At 33.4% G+C, this 25,002-nt stretch overlaps 1 protein-coding gene and 1 pseudogene across 20 annotated transcripts in view; both read right to left on the bottom strand.

Moving 5' to 3' along the window:
• Positions 1 to 25,002, bottom strand: part of Gphn (gephyrin) — a 641,988-nt gene that overhangs the window by 354,185 nt on the left and 262,801 nt on the right. For all 20 annotated transcript variants that reach the window (XM_047539524.1, XM_047539518.1, XM_047539521.1 and 17 more), the window contains exon 3: positions 2,859 to 2,916. In XM_047539524.1, coding sequence (XP_047395480.1) covers positions 2,859 to 2,916 — 58 coding nt within the window. The remainder of the gene's footprint in view (positions 1 to 2,858; positions 2,917 to 25,002) is intronic.
• On the bottom strand, positions 8,601 to 16,258 carry LOC124974017 (transcriptional adapter 1-like; annotated as a pseudogene).

Raw genomic sequence — 25,002 nt, 5'->3', positions numbered from 1 at the left:
CCGCGTTTCCATTTTCTTGAACTCTTTTTTTTTTTTCTTTTTTTTTTGCGGTACTGGGGATCGAACTCAGGGCCTTGTGCTTGTGAGGCAAGCACTCTACCAGCTGAGTTATCTCCCCAGCCCACCATTTTCTTGAGACAAAAAAAGATTATATCTGAAAATACTAATGCTGCCATCAAATGTTGACAAAATATGTGTAACAGTTTTTCTTTTCAATATTTTTAAAAATAAGATTGATTCTATAAGGATCAAACTTTCTGAAGTTATTGTGTGTGTGTCTGTATTTGTGTCTGTGTGTGTGTAATTTAAGAAAGTAGAATTAATAGTATTTGATTTGTTAAGGTATTTAGAAAATGAGAAAGTTACTCAGGTTTCTAGTGTGGGGAATCTGAGTATATAGAATGCTAATAAAGAGGACACAGGAGAAGGAATACTTTCAAAGAGGATAAGTTTTAGTTCTAGTGAATTTGAGGTCCCTTTCAGATAACCAAATATTCACTAAATCATTAGATAAATCAGGCTGAAACTCACAAGAGAGATACAATCCAGTGATTGACACTGGCATTTGTTTGTTTTTTTTTTTTTTTTTGCGGTGCTGGGGATTTGAACCCAGGGCCTTATGCTTGCAAGGCAAGCACTCTACCAACTGAGCTATATCCCCAGCCCGACACTGGCATTTGTAATCACACAAAAATCAGCTGAGGTCATGCTATTGAATAGAATCACATGTAACAGTTATATGAAGGAATAAAAGCCAACTGAAGATGTAGCCCTGGGGCAGACCCACCCTAAAACCAGAGAATTAATATGTTAGTTTAATTAGTTTAGTTTAATTAATTTGCAGAAATGCTGCTTACCTTTTAAATATGACTTTTCACTAAAAGAGAAATCTTTCATTATGTTTTCTAAAAAAATCTATAGTTATGAGTTATCTCTCAAAAAATTCCTTTAAAAATATGATTTGTGATGATGTATAATGTGCTTTATCCATCAATTACTGGTGTTATATCTAATCTTGGTAGCCCAGGCTGGCCTCAAACCTGTGATCTTTCTGCATTCTACCACTGAGATACATTCCCAGTCCTTTTTACTTTGAGATGGTCTTCCAAACTTGCCTAGGCTGGTCTTGATTTTGTGATCCTCCTGTCTCAATGTCTGAGTAGCTAGGATTATAGGGGAGCACCATGACACATGACCTAAATAATAATTTTTGCATCCTTTTTTATTTCCCTCAAGCATCACTGCCACAGTTTTTGTACAGATATTAATCATTTCACATCTACATTCCTAAAATCTGGTTTCCTTCCTTCTAATCAGAACATCTTCTTTGTTGAAAGCATTTCTTAATCATCATAGAAAAGTTTTAAGAAATTATCAAACTAATTATGTTACTTTTTTCCCTAAACTCACATAATTGCACCTTAGGTTTTCAGGATAAAATTCAAACTTCTTAACATGACATAAAACAACCTCTAGCCCTATATTTCACCAGAATTTATTTTATATCATTCAATCTGGAGCCATAGTATCTCATATTTATGTTCTCATAAATGTCTCTGCCTGTCTCTCCCAGCTCCCCTCCAACATACTGGGGATTGAACACAGGGCCTCACGTATGCTAGGCAAGTGTTTTACTGCTATATTCCTGTCCCCAGAGTTTACCTCTTGGAACGAGTTTTTGCTGATCACCTTCTGAATAGCCAGATTCTTTGTTTACCTTTATCACTTAACACCTATTTTAATTGTATTATAAGACAGAGCCCCTTTAAGATAAATGGATTCCAACTTTATTTCCTTTATATAAATGTTGCCTAATACCTCCCCCCTCGATTTCTCTTTCTTTCTGTACACAAAGATTAAACTTTCTGGAGTTAAACATTTTTTGAGTCATTATAAAGTATACATCAAGAAGTAATATAGTAATGTTACTCTCATCTTTAACAACACTTAATTATAATTTCTGAAATAATTATTAAATGTCAAATAAATAATTCCAAGTTCATCTTTATGCATTTGCATTTCTAAATCTGTAAAATAGGAATGTGAATTAGAACCGAGGTTCCTCACAGCTGGTTCCTCCAACTGTATGAATTTACATGAAGTTGGAATGACTCTCTTGAAACTGTTATAATGTTAGAATTTGATATTGAAAAGTTTAATTGAATTAAGCATGATTATTAAAATCTTTATACATGATTACTAACAACTTACCCAGTATTGTTTATCTCTGATTACTGCTATTCAATTATTAAATTTCATATATGAAACAGGAAGTACAGTTCTCAATATATGGTAAACTGCGTTTGGATAAGGGAAACATGCTGTGCTAGATGATTACTATTTCATAGAATTTAGTAAAAAGAGACAGAAAAATATAGTAATGACCTAATTTTTAAAGAATGAGGTCAATTCTTAATTTATTATAATGAATTTTAATTGAAATTGTCATTTGTGTTTTAAGAGGAACTAAGAGATATTTACTAAAAGATTGCTATTATTTTATTATTGGTAAAGGCTTATATAGGGAAAAGAAATTCCAAAAAGATTTTTAAAAGATAATCTATCATTTACACTACTACTGCTTATAAGGCTTCTTATGTAGATTTTCAAAGAACTGCATAGAAAAGGATTCCTTTATGATTTTTCTAATATTTTTCTCAGAAATGCATTGGAAATGGCAGATGAAATCTGATAATTTATTTATTATGTATATATTTTTAATTCAAGTAGAGTAACTGGGAATTTAATGGTGTCCTAACATACTGGAAGATTCAATGATATATAAGAAAAACAAGATTTTCCCCACCTCCCCAACAAGATACTAAGCCTTTGTAGAGGTGAAAAGTGCCATACTATACCTTGATTTCTTCTATTTCATCTGGTACTATCTTGTATGCTGATATAGTCCCACCCAACCTGAAATTAGGAGAAGAAAATATTCTCAAAACCAGCAACAGTATATAAAAATATGGAAGATTTAAACCATTAGTATCAGAGTGGCACCAATAATTACCGAAGGCCTAGCTCAATAACCAGAGAGAAAAACATTTTGTGGGAAAGTTTTTAATTTATTAGAATTTATTAAAAGAGGTATCTAAAAAATGACTTCTGAAAGAATAAACATTATGTTCAATTTTTATCAATCCCTAAACTTCCCTTATTGATGGTTTTGATAATGCTGAAGCTGTCACTTTTATTGATGGATTAGGTCACAATTAACATGTATCAGGAATCAACAGGAGACATGTTTGTCTTTTTGTTTGTTTAATTAAACTGTACTTCTTAGAGTAGTTTTAGGTTTATAAAAATTGAGCAGAAAGTAGAGATATAGTCTCTCATGCCCCCATTTGCCCCAGTTTTTTGTTCTTAACATCTTCCATTACTGTATGTTTGTCACAATTGATGAATCAATATTGATTCTGCTTCTTTTTAAAAATAACTTAAACAGTGAGATGTGTATACCCTGCACTGTCAAAGGGAATAAGAAAAGAATTTAGGGGTCAAAAATACTTTGATCCCTAAAATATTTTCTTTGCCCTGAGATGGTGATGCCATTAATGTCATGTTTATATGTTAGAAGTAATTTTTAGAAAATGTCTAAGATTTCTACTACACCATAAGCCAGGCATCTTATACATGCTATTTAATTTATTCTTGAAATTGTCTCTATTGTAAAAATGAGGAAATTGAGACATGGATATATTCAGCAATTTTTTTAAAGTAACTGAAGTAATTAGTAAGTGAAGTGGTTAGTAGAGATGTATACATAAATGTAAAATACATATTTAGAATTTGAATACTTAGTATAAAAATAATTTGAAAATACTGGTATATGTAAAAATAACATTCTGGGTATACTGGATTAAATAAGATATATTATTAAAACTAATAATTCCATCTGCTTCTTTTTAGTTTAAAATGTGGCTACTAGAAAAAATTTAAATGACATTCAGAGCATTTGGAGCTCCCATCACATCTCCTTCAGGTGTTCCAGTCTCTTAAAATACAAGATAATCGACTTGCCTTTGCTCAACTTTAGTGTTTACAAAGGAACCTTCTGATTACTCATCTGAATTTATAATTACCTCAATATCAAAAAAGAGAATCATATATGAGAAAATCTTAGGATACTACCTCATACAAATGTAAATTAATAAACAACACTCTGGTTCCCACTAAAAAATAAATTCAATAAAATGATTTTAATTGAAATGTTCTAATACTTGTTATTGTTGCTAATGAAACTATTGTTTAGACCTTGAGTACAGAATTATTTCTTATACTACAAGTGCCATGACTGAATGATAGAAACAAATGAATTTTAACTTAATTTACTTCATATAAAGGCCATATAAATAAGACCATGGTAGGATAAGTAATAAGAGAAGTATTATCAGTTACTAAAAGGAAAAGTTACAAAACTTTTTGTAAGAGTTTCAAAATTTGTATTTAAAAACACTGTCTTTGTCAGTTATTAAAAATTACTCAACTAGAAGCTTTATATATCAGTGAAAACATTAGGACAAAAACTTCTGAAATCTCTAGATCTACAATTCATAAATTTTGAAATTATTTCAAAAGAAAAAAATTTTAAAAATACCTACCACTAATAAATACAGTGCCTTTAATTAAATTGTTCTACAAGTGTTATATAAATGAAATAAAAGATTATAGAAAATGGTTTCGATTTGTTAGTAAAATAATGATTCAAAGATGCCATGGTGAAAGTGGCTACTTAAAGGAACAAAAATCAAAACAAAGTTGCTATAATAAACTTCGATTCTATTTCCACAATCAATGTGCTGTTCTTTTGGTTAATACTAATTTATAGTATACAAATATTGACTTTCCTGGAACCTAATTCCAGGAAGATGCTGGCAAGGTAAGCTTCCAGATTAGTATTCCGATATCAACTTCAAAACAATGACAATAGTTTTGACTGTTAAAAAGGTGAGACAAGTAATGTATATGGCTTAACATATTCCCATTCGGTTAAAATGGACATATGACATACACATATGCATATGAATAGTATAATAATGAAGTAATCACATAACTATATAACTATATATGTAACTATGTGATCAAGTGGCTAAAAAGAGTAAATGTGGAGGGCTCTCATATTATATTAAACACAGACATGAGAAAGGTAATGAAGGCTTGTGTAAACACCAGGAAAAAAAAATCCAATGAATAAAACAATCTAGGGAAAAAAAAGTCAGAAATAACTCAGTCATAAGCAATTTATATTTTAAAAAACACACTATTCAAGAATATATTTACTTCAACCACATTTTTTTCTGTTCCCTGACTATAACCAAAATAGTAGCAAATTTTCCAATTATGGGTTTTGACTTTTGAGCTGATTTATGAAAATGACATTTTTATGGTATTATTGAATAAAGACATTTAACATGTTATCAGTATTAAATAGTTATGAACTCAGATCTAGATCATAAAATGACTCCAAATTACATTATGCCTCACCATTCTTTCCATTATACTACACTGTTCATTCACTGATGAAGAAAGAATACACTCTGGAGGTAGAATTTTATTATACTCTAGTCAACACATAAAAGGTATTATATACTGGAATTGTAGTGGTAATAATACTAGAAATACTACTACAAATAGTATTTATATACACTATATATATGTATTTGGGATTATTTGCACATATCTATAGAAATATCTTGTGGAATGGATCCAATTCTAAACACAAAATTCATTTATATTTCATATACCTTATATACATAACCCAATATATACTATTTTTAGTGTACTTGCATTTGGACCATGAACCATCATCACATTGAAATCAGTTATGAATTTTTCCACTTGTAGCATCATGTTGGTACTCAAAGAGTTTCAGATTTTGAAGCCTTTCAGAATTCAGATAACAGATGCTCAACCTGTATTTAGTATTTAATATGTGCCAAGTATTGTGTTAGGTTTTACATGTATTTTCTCATTTAATTCTTATAACCTATAATGATTATGAAACAAATGAGACCAGTAATTTTTCAAAGGACTCATATCTAGGAGTGGTAGAACTGGGCTTAAGAACTCAGTTTCAAACATTGATGACAGAATCATTAAACTTATATGGAAATTCAAGGGACAGAGGAAACAATCTTGAAAAGATGTTGAAGGATTCCCACTTCCTGATTTCAAGTTACTACAAAGCTATAACAATCAACAGAATTTACTACATATGTACAAACAGATATATAAAACAATATAATCACTTTCCCTTTACCTCCACACCTGGGAACCTCTAATATACCTTTAGGTTAAAGAATTTGCCTATGCTAAACATTTCAGCTACAAATTATATCTGACTTATTTCACTAAGCATAGGTTGTGCATGTTCTAGCATACAGCAGAACTTCATTCCTTCCTTAAGGCTGAATAAAGTTCCATTGCATGTCTTTACCACATGTTCACCTATATCTGTTGATAAGATGCTTGAGCTGTTTTATTTCTTTTGGCTCTTGTGAAGAATGCTGCAGTGAACACTGGCATTCAAATATCTACTTGAGACCCTCTTTTCAATTATTTTGGGTATATGACTAAGGAGGTAGAATTGCCTGGTCATTCTATGTTTGGCTTTTTGAGGAACTATTTTTCACATTCCCACCAGCAACATATGAAGGTCCAATTTCTCCACATCCTTGCTGATGGTGGTTATTTTAATGATCAAGTAGTGTATGTGAAGTGGGATCTCACTGTGGTTTGGATTTGTGTTCACATAATGACTAATGATTCTGAAGATTTTTCATTTGCTTAGTGGCCATTTATATACCTTTGGAGAAATATCTATTCAAGTCCTCCATCCATCTTTAAATATTTTTTTCTGTTGAGTTGTAGTTCTTTTTATATTCTGATTTTTAAAATCTTATCAGATATGATTTCCAAATATTGTCTTCCATTTTTAAGATGTCATTTCACATTCTTGATAATGTTGTTTGATGAACAAAAGTGAAGTCCAATTTATCTGGCTTTTCTCCTGTTGTTTGCATCCTGTCTGTATAAGAGTCTACTGTCAAATACAGAGTGATAAAAATTTATCCTTGTTTTCTTTGAAGACCTTTATGATTTTGGTTTTACGTTTAGGTCAATGATCCATTTTGAATTAATTTTTGTACATAGTGTGAAGTATATGTTTAACTTAACTTCTTTTGGATGTGGAAATGCAGTTGTCCCAGAGCCATTTAATGAAGAGACTTTTCTATCCCCAAAGCCATTGCCATAGCTGTGACTTGGCACTCCTGTTAAAAATCAGTTGTCTTACATTCAAGGGTATATTTCTGAATCTTCACTTTTATTCCATTGGTCTACAGGTCTTCTTTTTATTTTCTTCTTTTGTTTGACACATAAAAATTGTATATATTTATGGGATACCATGTGATATTTCAATACAGATATACACTGTGTAATAGAGGTCATTCTTTGTGCCAGTACCATAAAATTTTGATTACTGTAAACTTTGTAGTTAAGCTTTCCAATATTGTACTTTTTTCAAGATTGTTTTGACTATTTGGGACCCCTTGCAATTTCATACTAAATTCAGGTTCAGCCTTTTCTATTTCTGTAAAAAATGGTTTCTGAAATTTTGATAGAAATTATACTGAGTCTGTAGATCACTTTGGGTAGTATTGAGATTTTAACAATAGAATGTCTTTTACTTCATGAAAAGGATGCCTTTCCATTTGTTTATACTTGTTTAGGTCTTCCTTAATTTCTTTTAGCAATTCCTAGGGTTTTTTATTCCTCAGATGCTATTTTAATAATTGGTTAATATCTTTTTTGATTGTTTATTGCTGATATTTAGAAACACAAATGATTTCCACGAATTGATCTTGGGCACTGCAACTTTGCTGAACTCATGTATTGGCTCTAGTAAATTCATTTGGGATTTTCTATATATAACATTATGTTATGTACAAATAATTAGAGTTTTGATTTTTCCTTTCCAATTTATTTTTCTTCCCTAACTACTTAGAACTTCCATTATAATGTTAATATTTATGAGTTCCAAATAATGAAAAAAACTGACATATATATAATTTTTAAATGTGATATAAACTATAATTGGAGGGATAGTGAGTAGTGAGTGAATCTTTTTTTTTATTTTAAAACTATTTTTATTGTAGATGGACAAAATACCTTTATTTTAATTCTTTTTTTAAAAAAATTATTTGTATTGTAAACAAATGAGATACATCTTGTTTCTCTGTACATGAAGTAGAGGCATACCTTTTGTGTAATCATACATTTACCTAGGGTAATAGTTTTTCATTCATTCTGTTAATTTTTTTTCCTTCCCCCCACCCCTCCCACCCCTCTTTTCCCTCTATACTGTCCCTCCTTCCTCCATTTTTGCCCCCTCCCACCCCTCATTATGTGTCATCATCCGCTTATCAGCGAGATCATTCGTCCTTTGGTTTTTTGAGATTGGCTTATCTCACTTAGCATGATATTCTCCAATTTCATCCATTTGCCTGCAAATGCCATAATTTTATTATTTTTTATGGCTGAGTAATATTGTATTATATATATATATATATATATACCACAGTTTCTTTATCCTTTTGTCAATTGATGGGCATCTAGGTTGGTTCCACCATCTGGCTATTGTGAATTGAGCAGCTATGAACATTGTTGTGGCTGTATCTCTGTAGTATGCTGATTTCTTAAGAAGTAATATTATCCAGCAAAATGGGAAGGTAAGGAAGCAAAATAATGCCCCTCTCCTCCCCCAAGAAACCTAACACCTGATCCCAAGAACCTATAAATATATAAAATCACATGGCAAAGTGACATTAATATTACACATGTAATTGAGATGACCTTAAAGCAGCGAGTTTATTCTGAGTTATCCCTGTAAGCCCACTTTACTAACAAGGGTTCTTAAAAGTGGAACAGGAAGCCAGATGAGAGAACCAGAGAGATGGCAACGTGAGGACTAGGCCTATCTGATATTACCAGATTTGAAGACAGAGGAAGGGGCTACAAGTCCAAGGAAGGAGGTTGCCGCTAGAAGTTGTAAAGGGCAAGAAAACAGATTCTCTTGTATAGCTCCAGAAGGGAATGCAGCCCTGATCACACCTTGATTTTAGCTTAGTGAAATCTTTTTTTTATTTCTGTCAACAGTTTTCCTTATGTATGTAATAAACAACAAAAAGATTTTCTGCCAAAATGTTTGTCACATTTAAAGTATAAAATCAAACACACAGCTTCATATTTATGAACCATATACACATACCTATACAGCCATTCCTGTCCTAGACAAACCCATCTACACAATCTAATCTGTTCATCAACACTACTGAGTATAAAGCATGTGTATCTCCAGAAAAGCAAAGTTGGTTTTCAGTAACCTGTCAAAATGGATCATTTTTCAATTCAGGGTAGAAATAGATATTTCCTAGAAATAGAATTACCAAGCATAAATCCAATTTGTAAGATTTCTTAAAACATGTTCTATAGGAATAATTAGTAGATGTGCCTAGAGTCACCTCTGGGCATATTAACACTACACAAACTTGAACTGTGGGAAGACATCTAAGTATAATTAACAGACATGTCTGTCAGTCATCTTTGGGCATATCAATACTAAACAAACTGGAGCTGCAGGAAGATGTTTTATAAAGTAAACTGCATTCTAGGAGAGTTGGTTATTTGGTTTTAAGTGCAAAGGAGGGACTTTATATTTTTTGTGGAGTTGAAATGATGGATCACATGGGGGCTACCGATAGCTGTTAAAAATTAAAGTCATTAAAGGAGGTAACTGATTTTCAACACTGGATAGGTTATTCCAACAAAAAGCAATAGTGCAGTTCTTCATGACAGGTGGAAGTTCCATCTTGCCAGACATAATATGTGTGCTGTCACTGAACACAAGAATGTCCTGTTAGTTGTGGGGAGAAGCAGCAATGGTGCCTTCACTCTAGGATGGTCCACCTTAAATGGGGTCTCAGACAGGTGTACCCATTCCAGGCACAGGACTTCATCACTTCATAACTGGGAGCAGGCACAGACGGGAAGTGGCACACATGAATGGCCTCGCAGCAGCAACAGAAAACACACTCAATGTCACATTTCCATAGGAAAGGTCCTATGTACACTATACTTCAGCCTCGAAATGTGGAGTCAAACACATCCTCTTCAACAAGTGATCCCACACCCTCAAATCCCAGTTAGCAGAGCAAAACCCCCTCCTTGGCTGCCAGGCACTGGCGTTGGACTTGGTCTTGCTGAAGCTCCTTGTGATTTGGGTGCCAAGAGTTTCATGATGATTCTCTCAATGTTGAAGGCGTACACAGCATGTATGGGGATGACTTCCCTGTGTACCTGCAAAGCCTCAAGGAGGTCATACATGTTCAATTGAGGCAAAGGCACAGGCAGAGTGTCCCCAGGGCAGGCCAGCAGGAGTGCCACCTGCTGCTCCACAGCATCCAGGATCAGGTGAACAGCTGGATTCTGACCCGCACACGGAGCGGATGTGGCTGGAGGTCCTTCAATCAAGCTGTTGTAGGCTACCAGGCTGAACTAGAGGTACGGATGTGGGGTCATATTGCTGCGAAGGCATACCGGTGCGTTTTCCTTCTGGACACCACTGATGTCAGTATGTCTTTGAGGTGGCTCTCCATTGCGTAGACCATGGCTGAAATGGCGTCCGCAGCCACGTTGTCCAGCCCATACTCATAGGCCTTCATGATCATTCTCTCCTCCAGCTGGCCGCATGTGGGAAGCATCGTCATGTGGGAGCACAGTTTCATCGTCATCCTGGAATCCTTTGCCACAAACTGCTGCGCTCCGGATAGGGGGTTCTGGGACTGGAATCTAGTCAAACTTCGAACAAAGGAGAGCTTTTTCTTGACCTTGGGCTTTCCAGGCTTGGTTGTAGATCCCCCACCCCGTCCAGGGCAAAGATCCAGCATCCTCCAGTTTGGAAACCAAAATCTTACAGCAAGTGAGAAAATCGTTGTGAGAATGCACATTATCCTGTGTGAGAAGTCCATGCACCTCAAGGTCAAACTCCTCCTTGCTGACCTTCTGCTTGAACCACAACTTTAAGTTAGCCCAGCATCTGTTCTATCTAACAGAAGATAGGAACAAGAGAGCGACTTCACTGTTTAAAGGCCCCATGCTGACTTCTACCAGATAGAGATTCAACTGTATTAGAAGTAAGTGAAGCTTTCCAGAACCAAGATGAGGCTCTCCCAGGATAGCTTAGTGAAATCTTGTACAGGATTTCCAAACTATAGAATTGTTAGAAAACAAATTTTTATTTTAAGCTATTAAATTTGTGCTAATTTGTTATGGCAGACATAGAAATTAAACAAGTTAGCAAATAATGTATAAAATTGATGCAGTAAAAGACACATTCTGGAATATGAATATAATACCAGAAGAAGTAGCTGAAACACAATGGTTGCTTTGGGGAAGCAGCAGGGTAAAAAAAGAACTGTTTTCGTGTGGTCACGAGTTATTATAGTACCTTTTGATTTTTTTTTTTCAATTATCGGAGCATATGTATTACTTCTATGAAAGATAAAAACTAAGTTTAAGCAAGGAAAATGTCATAAAATAAGGAGGTTGTTTAAGTGGAAGAAAAATCTGATCATCTACTTGTCTAATTTTTGCCAAGAGTGAGAGTGGAGGGTTTAGCTAGGCTAAACTACAGTAGATCTTTTCCCTGCTTTTTATTTTTATCATAATTAGCACTTATCTTTCAAAGTTTCCTGTTCTCGTCTCAAACATTTTCACTTCCCTTCTCCATGGGGATTCTTGGCAATCTGTGGGTACAAAGTGATGACTAATTGTTCTAAGAAGTTTATAATCTTGATAGAAAAGCAAAATACAACACACACACAAAATATATATAGAGATTATATGCATGTATTACATAAAGATGTATATTATAAGTATGTTTATTATATGGCATATACATATATAACATATAGGTGTTTACTGATATATGAGAAAATATAAGACAAAAAACATTTCATTTTATTTATATTTTATCCTGGATGGCATTTATTTGCAAATCTTTTTCTTTACCGGGGGAAAATCATTTAAAAAAATATGATAGGGAATGATACTGTATATTCCCAGAACACAGACAAATTTCTTAAAAATTCTTTCTATCACTTAGACAAGAATCATGTACCTAATTTACACCTTCCATCTTTTTGAAACTCACTCACTGCTTATCAGTAACATTAAGTTTTCTTTCAATTAATCCTTCTCTAACCACCTGCTTACAATATGAAGTAATCTAGTACAATATTGGCTACTCTATTTTTATTATCCAGAAAAGGGGTGAGGAGAACTGAAGGGGAAAAAATGTTTAAATGTTTTAGAATGTTGTTTTTGTCTCTATCACCTAAGAATAGAAAAGATAAAGACAAAGGAAGAAATATTTCTGAAGGAGGGTATGAACAAATAAAAATACAAAGAGAGAAATTAGAAATACACATGTAGAAGACAGAAGGCAGTGAAATGAAGGAAAGTGTTGAAGCTTAGTGGAAAATAAGTACATGTAAATAAGGAGGAAAAATTATAGGAACATATTTTGAAGTTCTGAATGAGACAAAAATAATTTTTCAAAAGAACAGGATGCAATGACTTAATTAGTGAAATATTAAGGCAAAGACATGAGAAGATAATATTCTAAACAGCAGGTGATAAGGGAGTATATAAGGCTAGTGGACACTAACAAATGGAAAAATATATATATCCCATAATTTACTTCATTTTTATACAAAAAAATAATTGTGGGTAGATTTCATAGTTAAAGGGAGAGCCTTAAAGGTAAATTAAACTTAGTTCAAAAATAGAAAAACAAGAACAAAGCAAACCTAGTATCGGTGGAATGAAATAACTAGATTAGAGCAAAACAAAGTAAAATAGAGATTAAAATACAAAATATCAATAAAACAGAGTTAGTTCTTAAAAAATAGTTACACCTTTAGCTAGACTAAGAAGGAGAGACATAAGACTCAAATAAATAAAATCAGAAATGAAAAGGGAGACATTACAATTGAAATGACAGAAACACAAAGGATCATTAGAGATTATTATGAACAACTAAATGTCAATAAATTTGGTAATGTTACAAGAGAAGGACAAATGCTTATACACATATACCTCACCAAGACTGAATAATGAAGACTAGGAAACTCAAACAGAACAATAACAAAATTGAATCACTAATAAAATGCTTTCCATTGAAGGAAAGCACCAATGGGTTCACTGATGAATTTAACCATTTAAAGAATTAACACCAATTCCTTAAGTCATTCCAAAAGATGGAAGAGAAGAAATTCTTCGACATGCACTGTATGTGGCCATGATACCAAAATCAGACAAGGATAGAATTTAAAAAAATTGAAACTACAGGTCAATATCTTTAATGGATATAGATAACAAAAACCTCAATGAAATTCTAGTCATCTGAATCCAATAGGCATTAAATAGATTCTACACCATGACCAAGTGGGATTCATCTAGGAACACAGGAATGATTCAATACATGCAAATCAATAAATGTGTTATAGCAACAGAATGAAGTTCGGAAACCATAAGATCATCTTAGTATATGCAGAAAAAGCATTCAATAAAATTATATAACCCTTCATGATAAAATCACGGAACAAATTAGGCATAGAAGAAACATACCTTGACATAATAAAGATCTTTTGAAAAATTATTTTTCGGGCTGGGGATATAGCTCAGTTGGTAGAGTGCTTGCCTGGCAAGCATAAGGCCCTGGGTTCAAACCCCAGCACCACAAAAAAAAAAAAAAATTATTTTTCATGTTTCCTGCATGCTAAGAATTGCTCTACTACTGAGCCATATCCCCAGCCCCAATGAAAACCATTTATAATAAGCCAGTAACATTATACTGACTCTGAGGGAAAGCTGAAAGCTTTCTCTTTAAGATCTGGAATGAAACAAGGATGTCCAGGTTAACCACTTTTACTCAATAAAGGCTCAAAGTTCTAGCCAGAGCAATCAGGCAAGAAAAAGAAATAAAGGGCACCCAAATTAAAACACAAGTCAAATTGTCACTGTTTCCAAATGACATGATCTTATACATAGACAACCCAAAGACCCCACCCAAAACTATTAAAACTAATGAATTAATTCAGCAAAGTTGTCGGATGCAAGATCAACATACAAAAAACTGTAGCCTTGCTATATGCCAATAGCCAATTTTCTGAATTAGAAATAAAGAAAACAATTCTATTTACAAAAGCAAATAAACAAACAAACATACAAATAAAATACCTAGGGTTAATTTAGCCAAACAGGTGAACAATATCCACAATTAAAATTATAAAACACTGAAGAAATAAATTGAAGAGGATACAAAAAACTTGAAAGACATCTGTCTTCATGAATTAGAAGAATCAGTACTGTTACTGTACTACCCTAAAAGATCTACAGATTCAATGTAATCCCTGCCAAAATATTTATGTTATTCTTCATAGAATTAGACAAAAGAAAACTAAACTTGATGTAGAACCACACAAAACACAGAATAGCCAAAGCCAACTTGAGCAAAAAGAACAAAGCAGGAGGTAAACATTACTAGAAATCAAAATATACAAAGCTTCAGTAATAAGGACCGTATGAAACTGGCATAATAATTGACAGATACACTAATGGAATAGAATGAAGAGACCAGATGTAAGTCCACATATCCACAGCAAACTCGTTTACAAGTGAAGTGATGAGAACACCTACTGGAGAAAGGAAAGTTTTTTCAGTGAGTGGTGCTTGAAAAATTGGATATCCAAATGCAGAAGAATGAAAATTATAAAAATCATCTCAAAATGGTTTAAAGACTTCAATTTAAGACTGAAAACAAGAAACTGTAAAAGAAAATATAGGGGAATTGTTTAAGGATATTGGAATAGGCAAGGAACTTTTCTTTCTTTCTTTCTTTTTTTTTTTTTTTTTTGGACAAGACACCAAAGCACAGAAAACAAAAACAAACACAGGCAAATGACTTCATGTCAAAATAATAACTTCTGCACTGCAAAGCAAACAAACAACAGAGTGAAGAAATAACCTATGGAATAGGAGAAAATATTTGCAAACTCTAAAATCAACAAGGGTTTGATATCCAGAATATATAAGGAACTAAAAAAACTCAATTGGAAAAAAAATAAAAATTACCTGATTAAAAGACAAGCAGTAGCCCTAAATAGACATCTCTCAAAAGAAAATATAGAAATAGGATTTAGGTACATAAAAAGCAATAAATGTCTCTTATTTTCAGAGAAATGAAAATCAAAATCACAAAGAAATATCATTTCACCCCAGTAAGAATGCTTATTATCATAAAGACGGAACATAATGTGTTGATGAAGATGTGGAAAAAAGGAACACTTGTACGTTACTGATGGGAATGTAGATTAGAACAATCTTTGTGGCAGACAGTATGGAGCTTCTTCAAAAAACTAAAAAGAAAATTATCCTATGATTCAGCATTCTCATTGCTGGGTAAATATCCAAAGGAAATAAAGTTAGTCAAGAAACACCTGCACTCTCATGTCCCATGCAGCAATATTCACAATAGCCAAGAAATGGAAACAGCCAGTGCCTTCAACCAATGAATGGATAAATAAAATGTGGTACATTTGAAATGGAATATTACTCAGTCATAAAAAATAAAATCCTGCCATCTCTGACAACATGGATATAATGAGAAGATTATTGAAATAAGCAAAGTACAAAAAGACAAGTATTACACAATCTCACTCATATGTAGAATCTAAAAAAGTTGATCTCAACAGAAGTCAAGAGTAGAATGGGGCTGAGTCCGCCTCTCCCACACAGACCAAGGTCAGACGCCATAGCTGAGCCTGCTCACCTGCCCCCCCATCCCCCCAGTCCCCAACTGACCCACCACCAAGGGTCACTGTTGCTGAGTCTGCCCCCCCACCCCAAGGTTGTATGCTGCACTGAGCACCCCAGCCCGCCCCCATACCAAGGACGGAGGTCGGTAGCTGAACCTGCCCACCTGCCTCCCTTCTGCTGAGGGACATTGCACCTGCCTCCATGCTGACTCTGCACACCCTCCCCGGGGCTCCCCAGCTTCTTAGGAGGCTGGTGCAGGCATTTTGAATTATTCCTGAGGGCGTGGTCATCATCACTGGAAGGGAGGCTCCCTTCCTGAGACATCTACAGGAGACTAGAGGCCCTTTGACAAGCACCTCAATTTACTCACTTTCATCCTACACCCTTCAACCATCCTCTTGTTCACAACTAGAAATACTGTAAATAGTAATCAAACTGATCCTGTTCATTACAATAATGTTAGTCTTTATAGGGGTTATTTGGTTCAGGGCTGCATTTTCTCTGTATTGGGTGCTACTGGTATTCAGCTCCCCTTCAAAGGAGAGGTAGTGGAAAACTGCAGGGTCATAAAAAGCCTGCAAGCGGGAAACTTCAGTATCTCTGATGTTCACTGCTAGAGGGGAATATGAAAAAACAGGGGAAAAAAGTGTCCCTAACAAACCAAGATGCTATTGTGATAGAACCCAATGAGAGCATGGCAGTTAAAATGACAGAAAAAGACTTTAGAATCTGCATACTTAAAATGATTCGTGAAGCAAAAGATTACAGAGCAAATGCAGGTAATGTATGACAATTCCAGTAAACAGTTAAAAGAGCAAATGCAGGAAGCAAAAGAACACTTCAATAAAGAGAGATTTTGAAAAAAAAAAAAAAGAACAGAAATACTTGAAAGAAACAATAAACCAAATTAAAAACTCAATAGAAAGCATCACCAACAGAATAGATCTCATAGAAGACAGACTCTCAGACAATGAAGACGAAATATTTAATCGTGCAAATAAAGTTGAACAAACTGAGATGTTAAGAAGTCATGACTGGAACCTCCAAGAATTATGGGATATCATGAAAAGATGGAATTTAAGAATTTTGGGGATTGAGGAAGGCAAAGAGATATAAACCAAATGCATGAACAACATATTCAAAGAAATAACATCAGAAAATTTCCCAAAACTGAAGAATGAAATGGAAAATCACATATAAGAGGCTTATAGGACTCCAAATACACAAAATTACAATAGACACACACCAAGGTACATTATAATGAAAATACCTCACATACAATATAAAGATAAGATTTTAAAGGCTGTGAGAGAAAAGCATCAGATCACATACAAGGGGAAACCAATACTGATATCAGCAGATTTTTTAGCCCAGACTCTAAAAGTAAGAAGGGCCTGGAACAATATATTTCAAGCTCTGAAAGAACACAGATGCCAAACAAGAATCCTATACCCAGCAAAACTAACCTTCAGATTTGACAATGAAATAAAATCTTTCCATGATAAACAAAAATTAAAAGAATTTACAAATAGAAAGCCTGCCCTAGAGAACATTCTCAGCAAAATATTTCATGAGGAAGAAGTGAAAAGCAACAATACAACTCAGCAAAGGGAGGAATTACCCTAAAGGAAAAGCCAATGAAAGGAGAAACCAAGACAAGTTAAAAACCAAAAATAAGCCAAAATGACCAGGAATACAAATCATATCACAATACGAACCTTGAATGTCAATGGCATAAACTCAATAATCAAAAGCCATAGGCTGGCAGACTGGATTAAAAAGAAGGACCCAACAATAGGCTGCCTTCAAGAGACTCATCTCATAGAAAAAGACATGCATAGACTAAAGTTGAAAAAATGGGGAAAAACATCCCATGCACATGGACCCAGTAAAAGGCAGGGGTCTCCATCCTCATATCAGATAAAGTGGACTTCAAACCTAAGTTAGTCAGATGGGATAAGGAAGGACATTTCATACTGCTTAAGGGAAGCATAAAACAGCAAGATATAACAATTTTAAATATTTATGCCCCGAACAATGGAGCATCTATGTACATCAAACAAACCCTTCTCAGTTTTAAGAATCAAATAGACCAAAACACATTAATAGTGGGGGACTTTAACACACTGCTCTCACCACTGGATACATCCTACAAACAAAAACTGAACAAAAAAAATATAGAACTAAGTAATACAATCAATGATATAGACAATGTATATTTACAGAGTATTTCATACATCAGTGAGCGAATATACTTTCTTTTCAGCAGCTCATGAATCCTTCTCCAAAATGGACCATACACTATGCCACAAAGAAGCGATTTGTAAATACAAAAAAAAAAAAAAAAAAAAAAGAGATCCTACCCTGTATCCTATCAGACCATAATGGAATGCAATTAGAAATGAATGATCAAATAACAAACAAAAACTACTCATACACCTGGAGACTAAATAATATGCTATTGAATGATGCAATGATAACAGAAGACATCAGGGAAGAAATAAAAAAATTCTTAGAGGTAAATGAGGACAATGACACAACATATCAAAATCTCTGGGATACTATGAGAGCAGTACTAAGAGGAAAGTTCATTGCATTGAGCTTATACATTAAAAAAATAAAAAGTCAACAACTAAATGACCTAACATTATATCTCAAAGTCCTAGAAAAAGAAGAACAGATCAACACCAAAAATAGTAGAAGACAGGAAATAATTAAAATCAGAGCTGAAATCAATGAATTGAAATAAGAGAAAAAATTCAAAAAAATGACAAAACAAAAAGTTGGTTCTTTGAAAAAGTAAATAAAATTGATAAACCCCTACCACACTAATGAAGAGAAGGGGAGAGAAAACTCAAATAACTAGAATTAGTGATGAAAAAGGAAGAATCACGACAGACACCACTGAAATACATAACAATTAGAAGTTACTTTGAAAATCTATACTCTAACAAAATAGAAAATATCGATGACATTGACAAATTTTTAGAGACATATCAATCAGGAAGACGTACACAATCTAAACAGAGCAGTTTCAAGCAGTGAAATAGAAGAAGCCATCAAAAGCCTACCAGCCAAGAAAAGCCCAGGACCAGATGGATTCTCAGTCGAATTCTACAAGACCTTTAAAGAAGAACTGATACCAATACTCCTCAAAGTATTCCAGGAAATAGAAAAGGAGGGAACCCTTCCAAATTCATTCTATGAGGCTAGTATCACTCTAATAACAAAAGCAGACAAAGACACATCAAGGAAAGAAAACTTTAGACCAATATCCCTGAAGAACATAGATGCAAAAATCCTTAAGAAAATACTGGCAAATCACATACAAAAATATATTAAAAAGATAGTGCATCATAATCAAGTGGGGTTTATCCCAGGGATGCAAGGTTGGTTCAATATCCAGAAATGTAATTAATCACATCAATACACTTAAAGTTAAGAATCACATGATTATTTCAATAGATGTTGAGAAAGTATTTGATAAAATACAGCACCCTTTCATGCTTAAAACACTAGAAAAAATAGGAATAGTAGGAATATACCTCAACATTGTAAAGGCTACCTATAATAAGCCCGCAGCCAACGTCATTCTTAATGGAGAAAAACTGAAAGCATTCCCTATAAAAACTGGAACAAGACAGGGATGCCCTCTTTCACCACTTGTATTCAACATCATCCGTGAAACACTTGCCAGAGCAATTACACAGACCAAAGAAATTAAAGGGATACAAAGAGGAAAAGAAGAACTCAAGTTGTCACTATTTGCTGATAACATGATCCTAAATTTAGAAGATCAAAAAAACTCCACTAGAAAACTTCTAGAAGTAATAAATGAATTCAGCAAAGTAACAGGATATAAAATCAATATGCATAAATCTAATGCATTTCTATTCATAAGTGATGAATCCTCTGAAAGAGAAATTAGGAAAACCACTCCATTCACGATAGCCTCAAAAAAAAAAAAAAACTTGGGAATTAATCTAACAAAAGAGGTGAAAGGCCTCTACTATGAAAACTACAGAACATTAAAGAAATTGAAGAAAACCTTTGAAGATGGAAAGATCTCCCATGTTCTTGGATAGGCAGAATTAACATTGTCAAAATGGCCATTCTACCAAAGGCACTATACAGATTCAATGCAATTCCAATTAAAATCCCAATGACATTCCTCCTAGAAATAGAGAAAGCAATCATGAACTTCATCTGGAAGAACAAGAGACCTCGAATAGCCAAAACAATCCTGAGAAGAAAAAGTGAAACAGGAGGTATCACAATACCAGATCTTAAACTATACTACAAAGCAATAGTAACAAAAGTAGCATGGTATTGGCACCAAAATAGACAGGCAGACCAATGGTCCAGAATAGAAGACACAGAGACAAAACCACATAAATACGGTCACCTCATACTAGACAAAGAAGCCAAAAACATACAATGGAGAAAAGATAGCCTGTTCAACAAATGGTACTAGCAAAACTGGAAATCCATATGCAGCAAAATGAAATTAAACCTCTATCTCTAACTCTGCACAAAACTCAGCTCAAAATGGATTAAGGACATAGGAATTAGACTAGAGATCCTGCACCTAATAGAAGAAAACGTAGGCCCGAATCTTCATCACATTGTCTTAGGAACAGACTTCCTCAACAAGACTCTCAAAGCATAAGAAATCAAAACAAGAATCAATAAATGGGATGGACTCAAACTAATAAGTTTTTTCTCAGCAAAGGATACATTCAAGAATGTGAAGCGAGAGCCTACAGAGTGGGAGAAAAATCTTTTCCACACGTACTTCAGAGAGATCACTAATCTCCAAAATTTATAAAGAACTTACAAAACTTTACACCAAAAATACAAAGAACCCAATCAATAAATGGGCCAAGGAACTAGACAGACATTTTATAGAAGATGACATACAGGCAAGTAATAAATATATGAAGAAATGTTCAACATCTCTAGTAATTAGAGAAAGGCAAATTAAAACAACTCTAAGATTTCATCTTACTCCAATTAGAATGGCTATTATCAAGTACACAGACAATACTAGATGTTGGCATGGATGTGGGGAAAAAGGCACACTTTTACATTGCTGGTGGAGTTACAAATTGGTGCAGCCCCTCTGGAAAGCAATGTGGAGAATCCTCAGAAAACTTGGAATGAACCCACCTTTTGACCCAGGTATCTCACTCCTCGGTTTATACCCAAAGGACTTAAAATCAGCATACTACAGTAACACAGCCAAATCAGTGTTTATAGCAGCTCAGTTCACACATGTAGAACCAACCTAGATGCCCTTCAAAAGATGAATCGATAAACTGTGGTATATATATACATAATGGAATGTTATTCAGTCATAAAGAATAATAATATTATGGCATTTGCCAAAAAATGGATGGAATTGGAGAATATCATGCTAAGTGAAATAAGACAATCCCAAAAAACCAAAGGCTGAATGTTTTCCCTGTTAAGTGGAGAATGATATATAATGGGGGTTGGAGGGGTGGGAAGGGAGAGAAGAATGGGGGAACTTTAGATTATGTAGCAGGAAATGAGAGGGAGGGGGATATAAAATGGTGGAATGAGACAGATATCATTACCCTATGTACATGTATGATTACAGGAATGGTATGAATCTACATCGTGTACAACCATGGAAATGAAATGATGTACCATTTTTGTGTACAAGGAATCAAAATGCAGTCTGTAAAAAATTAAAAGATTAAAAAAAAAGAAAGAAAGGAAAAAGAGTAGAATGGTGGCTACTAGTGGCCAAGGACTCTGGGATTAGGGAAGGATTAGGTATAGTTTGATAAATGCGTAAGAAGTTACAGTAATCATTAAGAAGTTTTGGCATTCTGCTATTGTACAGTAAGGTGAATACAGATAACAATTGTGTACTGAACATTTCAAAAAGCTACAAGAAATGATTTCAAAAATTTTCAGCATAAAGAGTATGATAAATATTTGAAGAAATAGATTTAACGTCATTTAAAATTACACAATGTATACATATACTAAAATATTATATGGTATACTATCTTACTAATGTGTATAATTTTTGTATCTTTGTATATCAGCTAAAATTAAATTTAAAAGATGGCCAGATATATAAAATTTTAATTAACAGGTAGGACTGAATAAAACAGTATCTCTCTTAAAAACAAAAATGTATATACATTAAACAGTTTTCTTTTTTTAAATTATCAAGTGGACCAGAACAGATCTGGAAAAACAAATCAAATTGGAGTATCCAATTAAAATAAATAATGATTACAGTTTTCTTTCATGTAGAAAAATTAACTTGTTACAAGGAATCATTTTTCATTTTAATTACTTGTTGGAATACATAATAATTTCACATGTTAAAAATAAATTCTAAAGTTAGGAAAATATAGTGAAAAATCTTCCTTCCTAACCTACCATACCAGTTTTCTGTGTATCCCTTTGTGCATATAAAAGTAATTGCAGCTGGCCTGGTGGCACACACCTGTAATCTCAGTACCTCAGAAGGCTGAAGCAGAAGGATTATGAGTTCAAAGCCAGCCTCAGCAAAGTGAGGCGCTAAGAAACTCAGTGAGACCCTGTCTCTAAATAAAAAAATATATATATACAAAACAGGGCTGGGGGTGTGGCTCAGTGATAGGGTGCCCCTGAGTTCAATCCCTGGTACCCTCCCCAAAAGTAATTACATATATATCTCCCATATGGAAAAAATAAAACTTTTCCTTTTTTATGCAAGTATATACACTACTGTGTATATTTAGCTGTTAGTAATTAAGGTAAGGTTTATATATGTTTTCAAAAAAGAAGATCTTCTATATTGAATATCTGTGGTTCTTATGGATTCTATCAGTTTTAGTTCAAATAAAACACTGATTTTTTCCAGATGTCCATGGCTTTCCCACCTCCACTTCACATATGTCCACTCTTGATTAACATATCATGTTCTATTTGGTTTCCATTTCCTTTCACATTCTGTATTACTGCTAAATGTATTGATTTTAAAGAAAAAATAATGACTGACCTCTGGTATTTGTAGGGCCATGCAAGAAAATAACTAATTTAGGTAATTAAAAGACCACTATGTGTTATTTCATTAATTGCCAGGGATTTCTATTCTTGCCTAAGTGAATTAATTTACAAATATGGCTGCTGTTTTCTTTTATGTGACTCAGATTAAATAAAGACAACCTAGATTCATGAAATTGTAATACTTATTACAAAAATTATTACTTGTCAAATAATAAAAAGTATTCATTAATTTATTAGATTTTAATGAAAATCAAAGACACCTTAATTTTGTAACCATTCTTTCATTAATAAAGAACTGGGTATATTAAACAAAGTTAAAGCTATAATCCAAGAGATATTAAAAACAAATTGTTCAAGTCCAGGATCTATCACTTAAAAATCTATGTGACCTTGGAACAAATAATTTTCTCTATCTACACATCATAAAAATGGAAACAATGCCATCATTTACCTTGCAGCAATACTGTGAAGAACAAATAATAAAAATGTGTGTAAATTTTAAATAAGCAATAAATTACCAAGTTGTCAAAATTGGCATATACACATGCAATGAATATTCATTTGCATTTATTACATGCATCCTAAATCTACAAGTCCTCCATAATAAGCACTTTTAAAGTTAATTTGTAAGTCAAACATTCAAATTCATGAATATATTCAACAAATACTTTTTGAGCAACTGCCAAAAAATATACTGTGATTGGAGAGAATAAAATAGGCGATCCTTGTCCTCAAATAACTTATAATGACAAAAAGGAGACATTATGCAGACAAATGAACAAGTATTAATTATAACTGTGATAAGTTAGCAGGGAGAAATGCTTGAAGGTAAGGACCTGAGGTAAGCTCTGGCATAGATTACCTGTACTTCTCTTATACATTCAACAGCCCAAACATATTTTAGTACCATGCTAACAAGCTCCCTTCTTACTTATTCCTTTCATCTTATCCATTTTAGAGATAAAACAGTATATGGCATTTAAATCAGAACCCTTCCGATTCTAACTTACACTAGAAATATAAGGAAGAAAGCATGCTGCTTAAATTTATATCATAACATCACCTGACAATGTTCATGGGTCATATAATAGTTTAAAAAAATTTTATAAAAAAAAATATGTGATGAGGGCCGGATATGTAGCTCAGTAATAGCTTGCCTGCCATGCGTCACGGCCTAGGTGTGATCCCCAGTCCCGTCAAAAAAGAATTGACTAATTGTAGTTACACACAAATGTAAGGTTTAACAGAATCATCATTACACAGAAGGAGATCTGAAAAGATCACTAGAAAATAATAGTCATATAACTCTATGCTGTCTACTCCTCAAGGGCAAAGAACATATGGAAATTTTGCCAATTAAAAGGGGTGTACTTTAAGCAACTTAATGAGAAATGTCTATTATTGATGAGTCACTAATGCTCATTTTTATAAGACTTCAAGCACTGAGATACGTTTGAAAGAAATAAATCCCAGAGCCAGATTAGTGATAAAAATTTACAGTAACAGAAAGCTTAATTTAAAAGTTATGATTTATACACTTGACATATTTATATTAAGCAAATATAGTCAATAAAACCAAGCTGACACATTTAATTCCTATTGGGAAACCCCACCAAATCTTTAAAAGTATTTGCATAAATTCCATGTTATACCTCTATAATTTCATATTCTTAGTGAAGACAATAATCAAGAACATTGTTTTGCGTAGATCAGAAACAAAAATCACTAATTAACTTGAAAAGTATGAAGACTGCAAATCAACATTTATATTCCTTTATTTAAGGTCTACTGATAAATGTTATCAGTTGAGTACAAGTTTTCATCGTACTACACTATAGGTGAGAATGCTGATTAATAGGGCCAAAAATTTACGGTTAATGTTATTTCCACAGAAGAGTAGGAAAAATAAACACAAAACCACCCATTTAGGCTTTATAATTGATTCTTAGTAAAATTCATATTCCCACAGGTGCACCTGGGCTATCATGAAAACTTTTTTAGAGTCCTGAAAGGTTAAAATACTATTATACATTTACTCTTTTTAAATAGAGGAAATAAATTAGTGTAATTTAATATTTCTGTAGG

Source organism: Sciurus carolinensis, chromosome 2 (assembly GCF_902686445.1).
Source record: "Sciurus carolinensis chromosome 2, mSciCar1.2, whole genome shotgun sequence".
NCBI lineage: Eukaryota > Metazoa > Chordata > Mammalia > Rodentia > Sciuridae > Sciurus > Sciurus carolinensis.
This window is presented reverse-complemented; position numbering and strand designations above follow the sequence as displayed.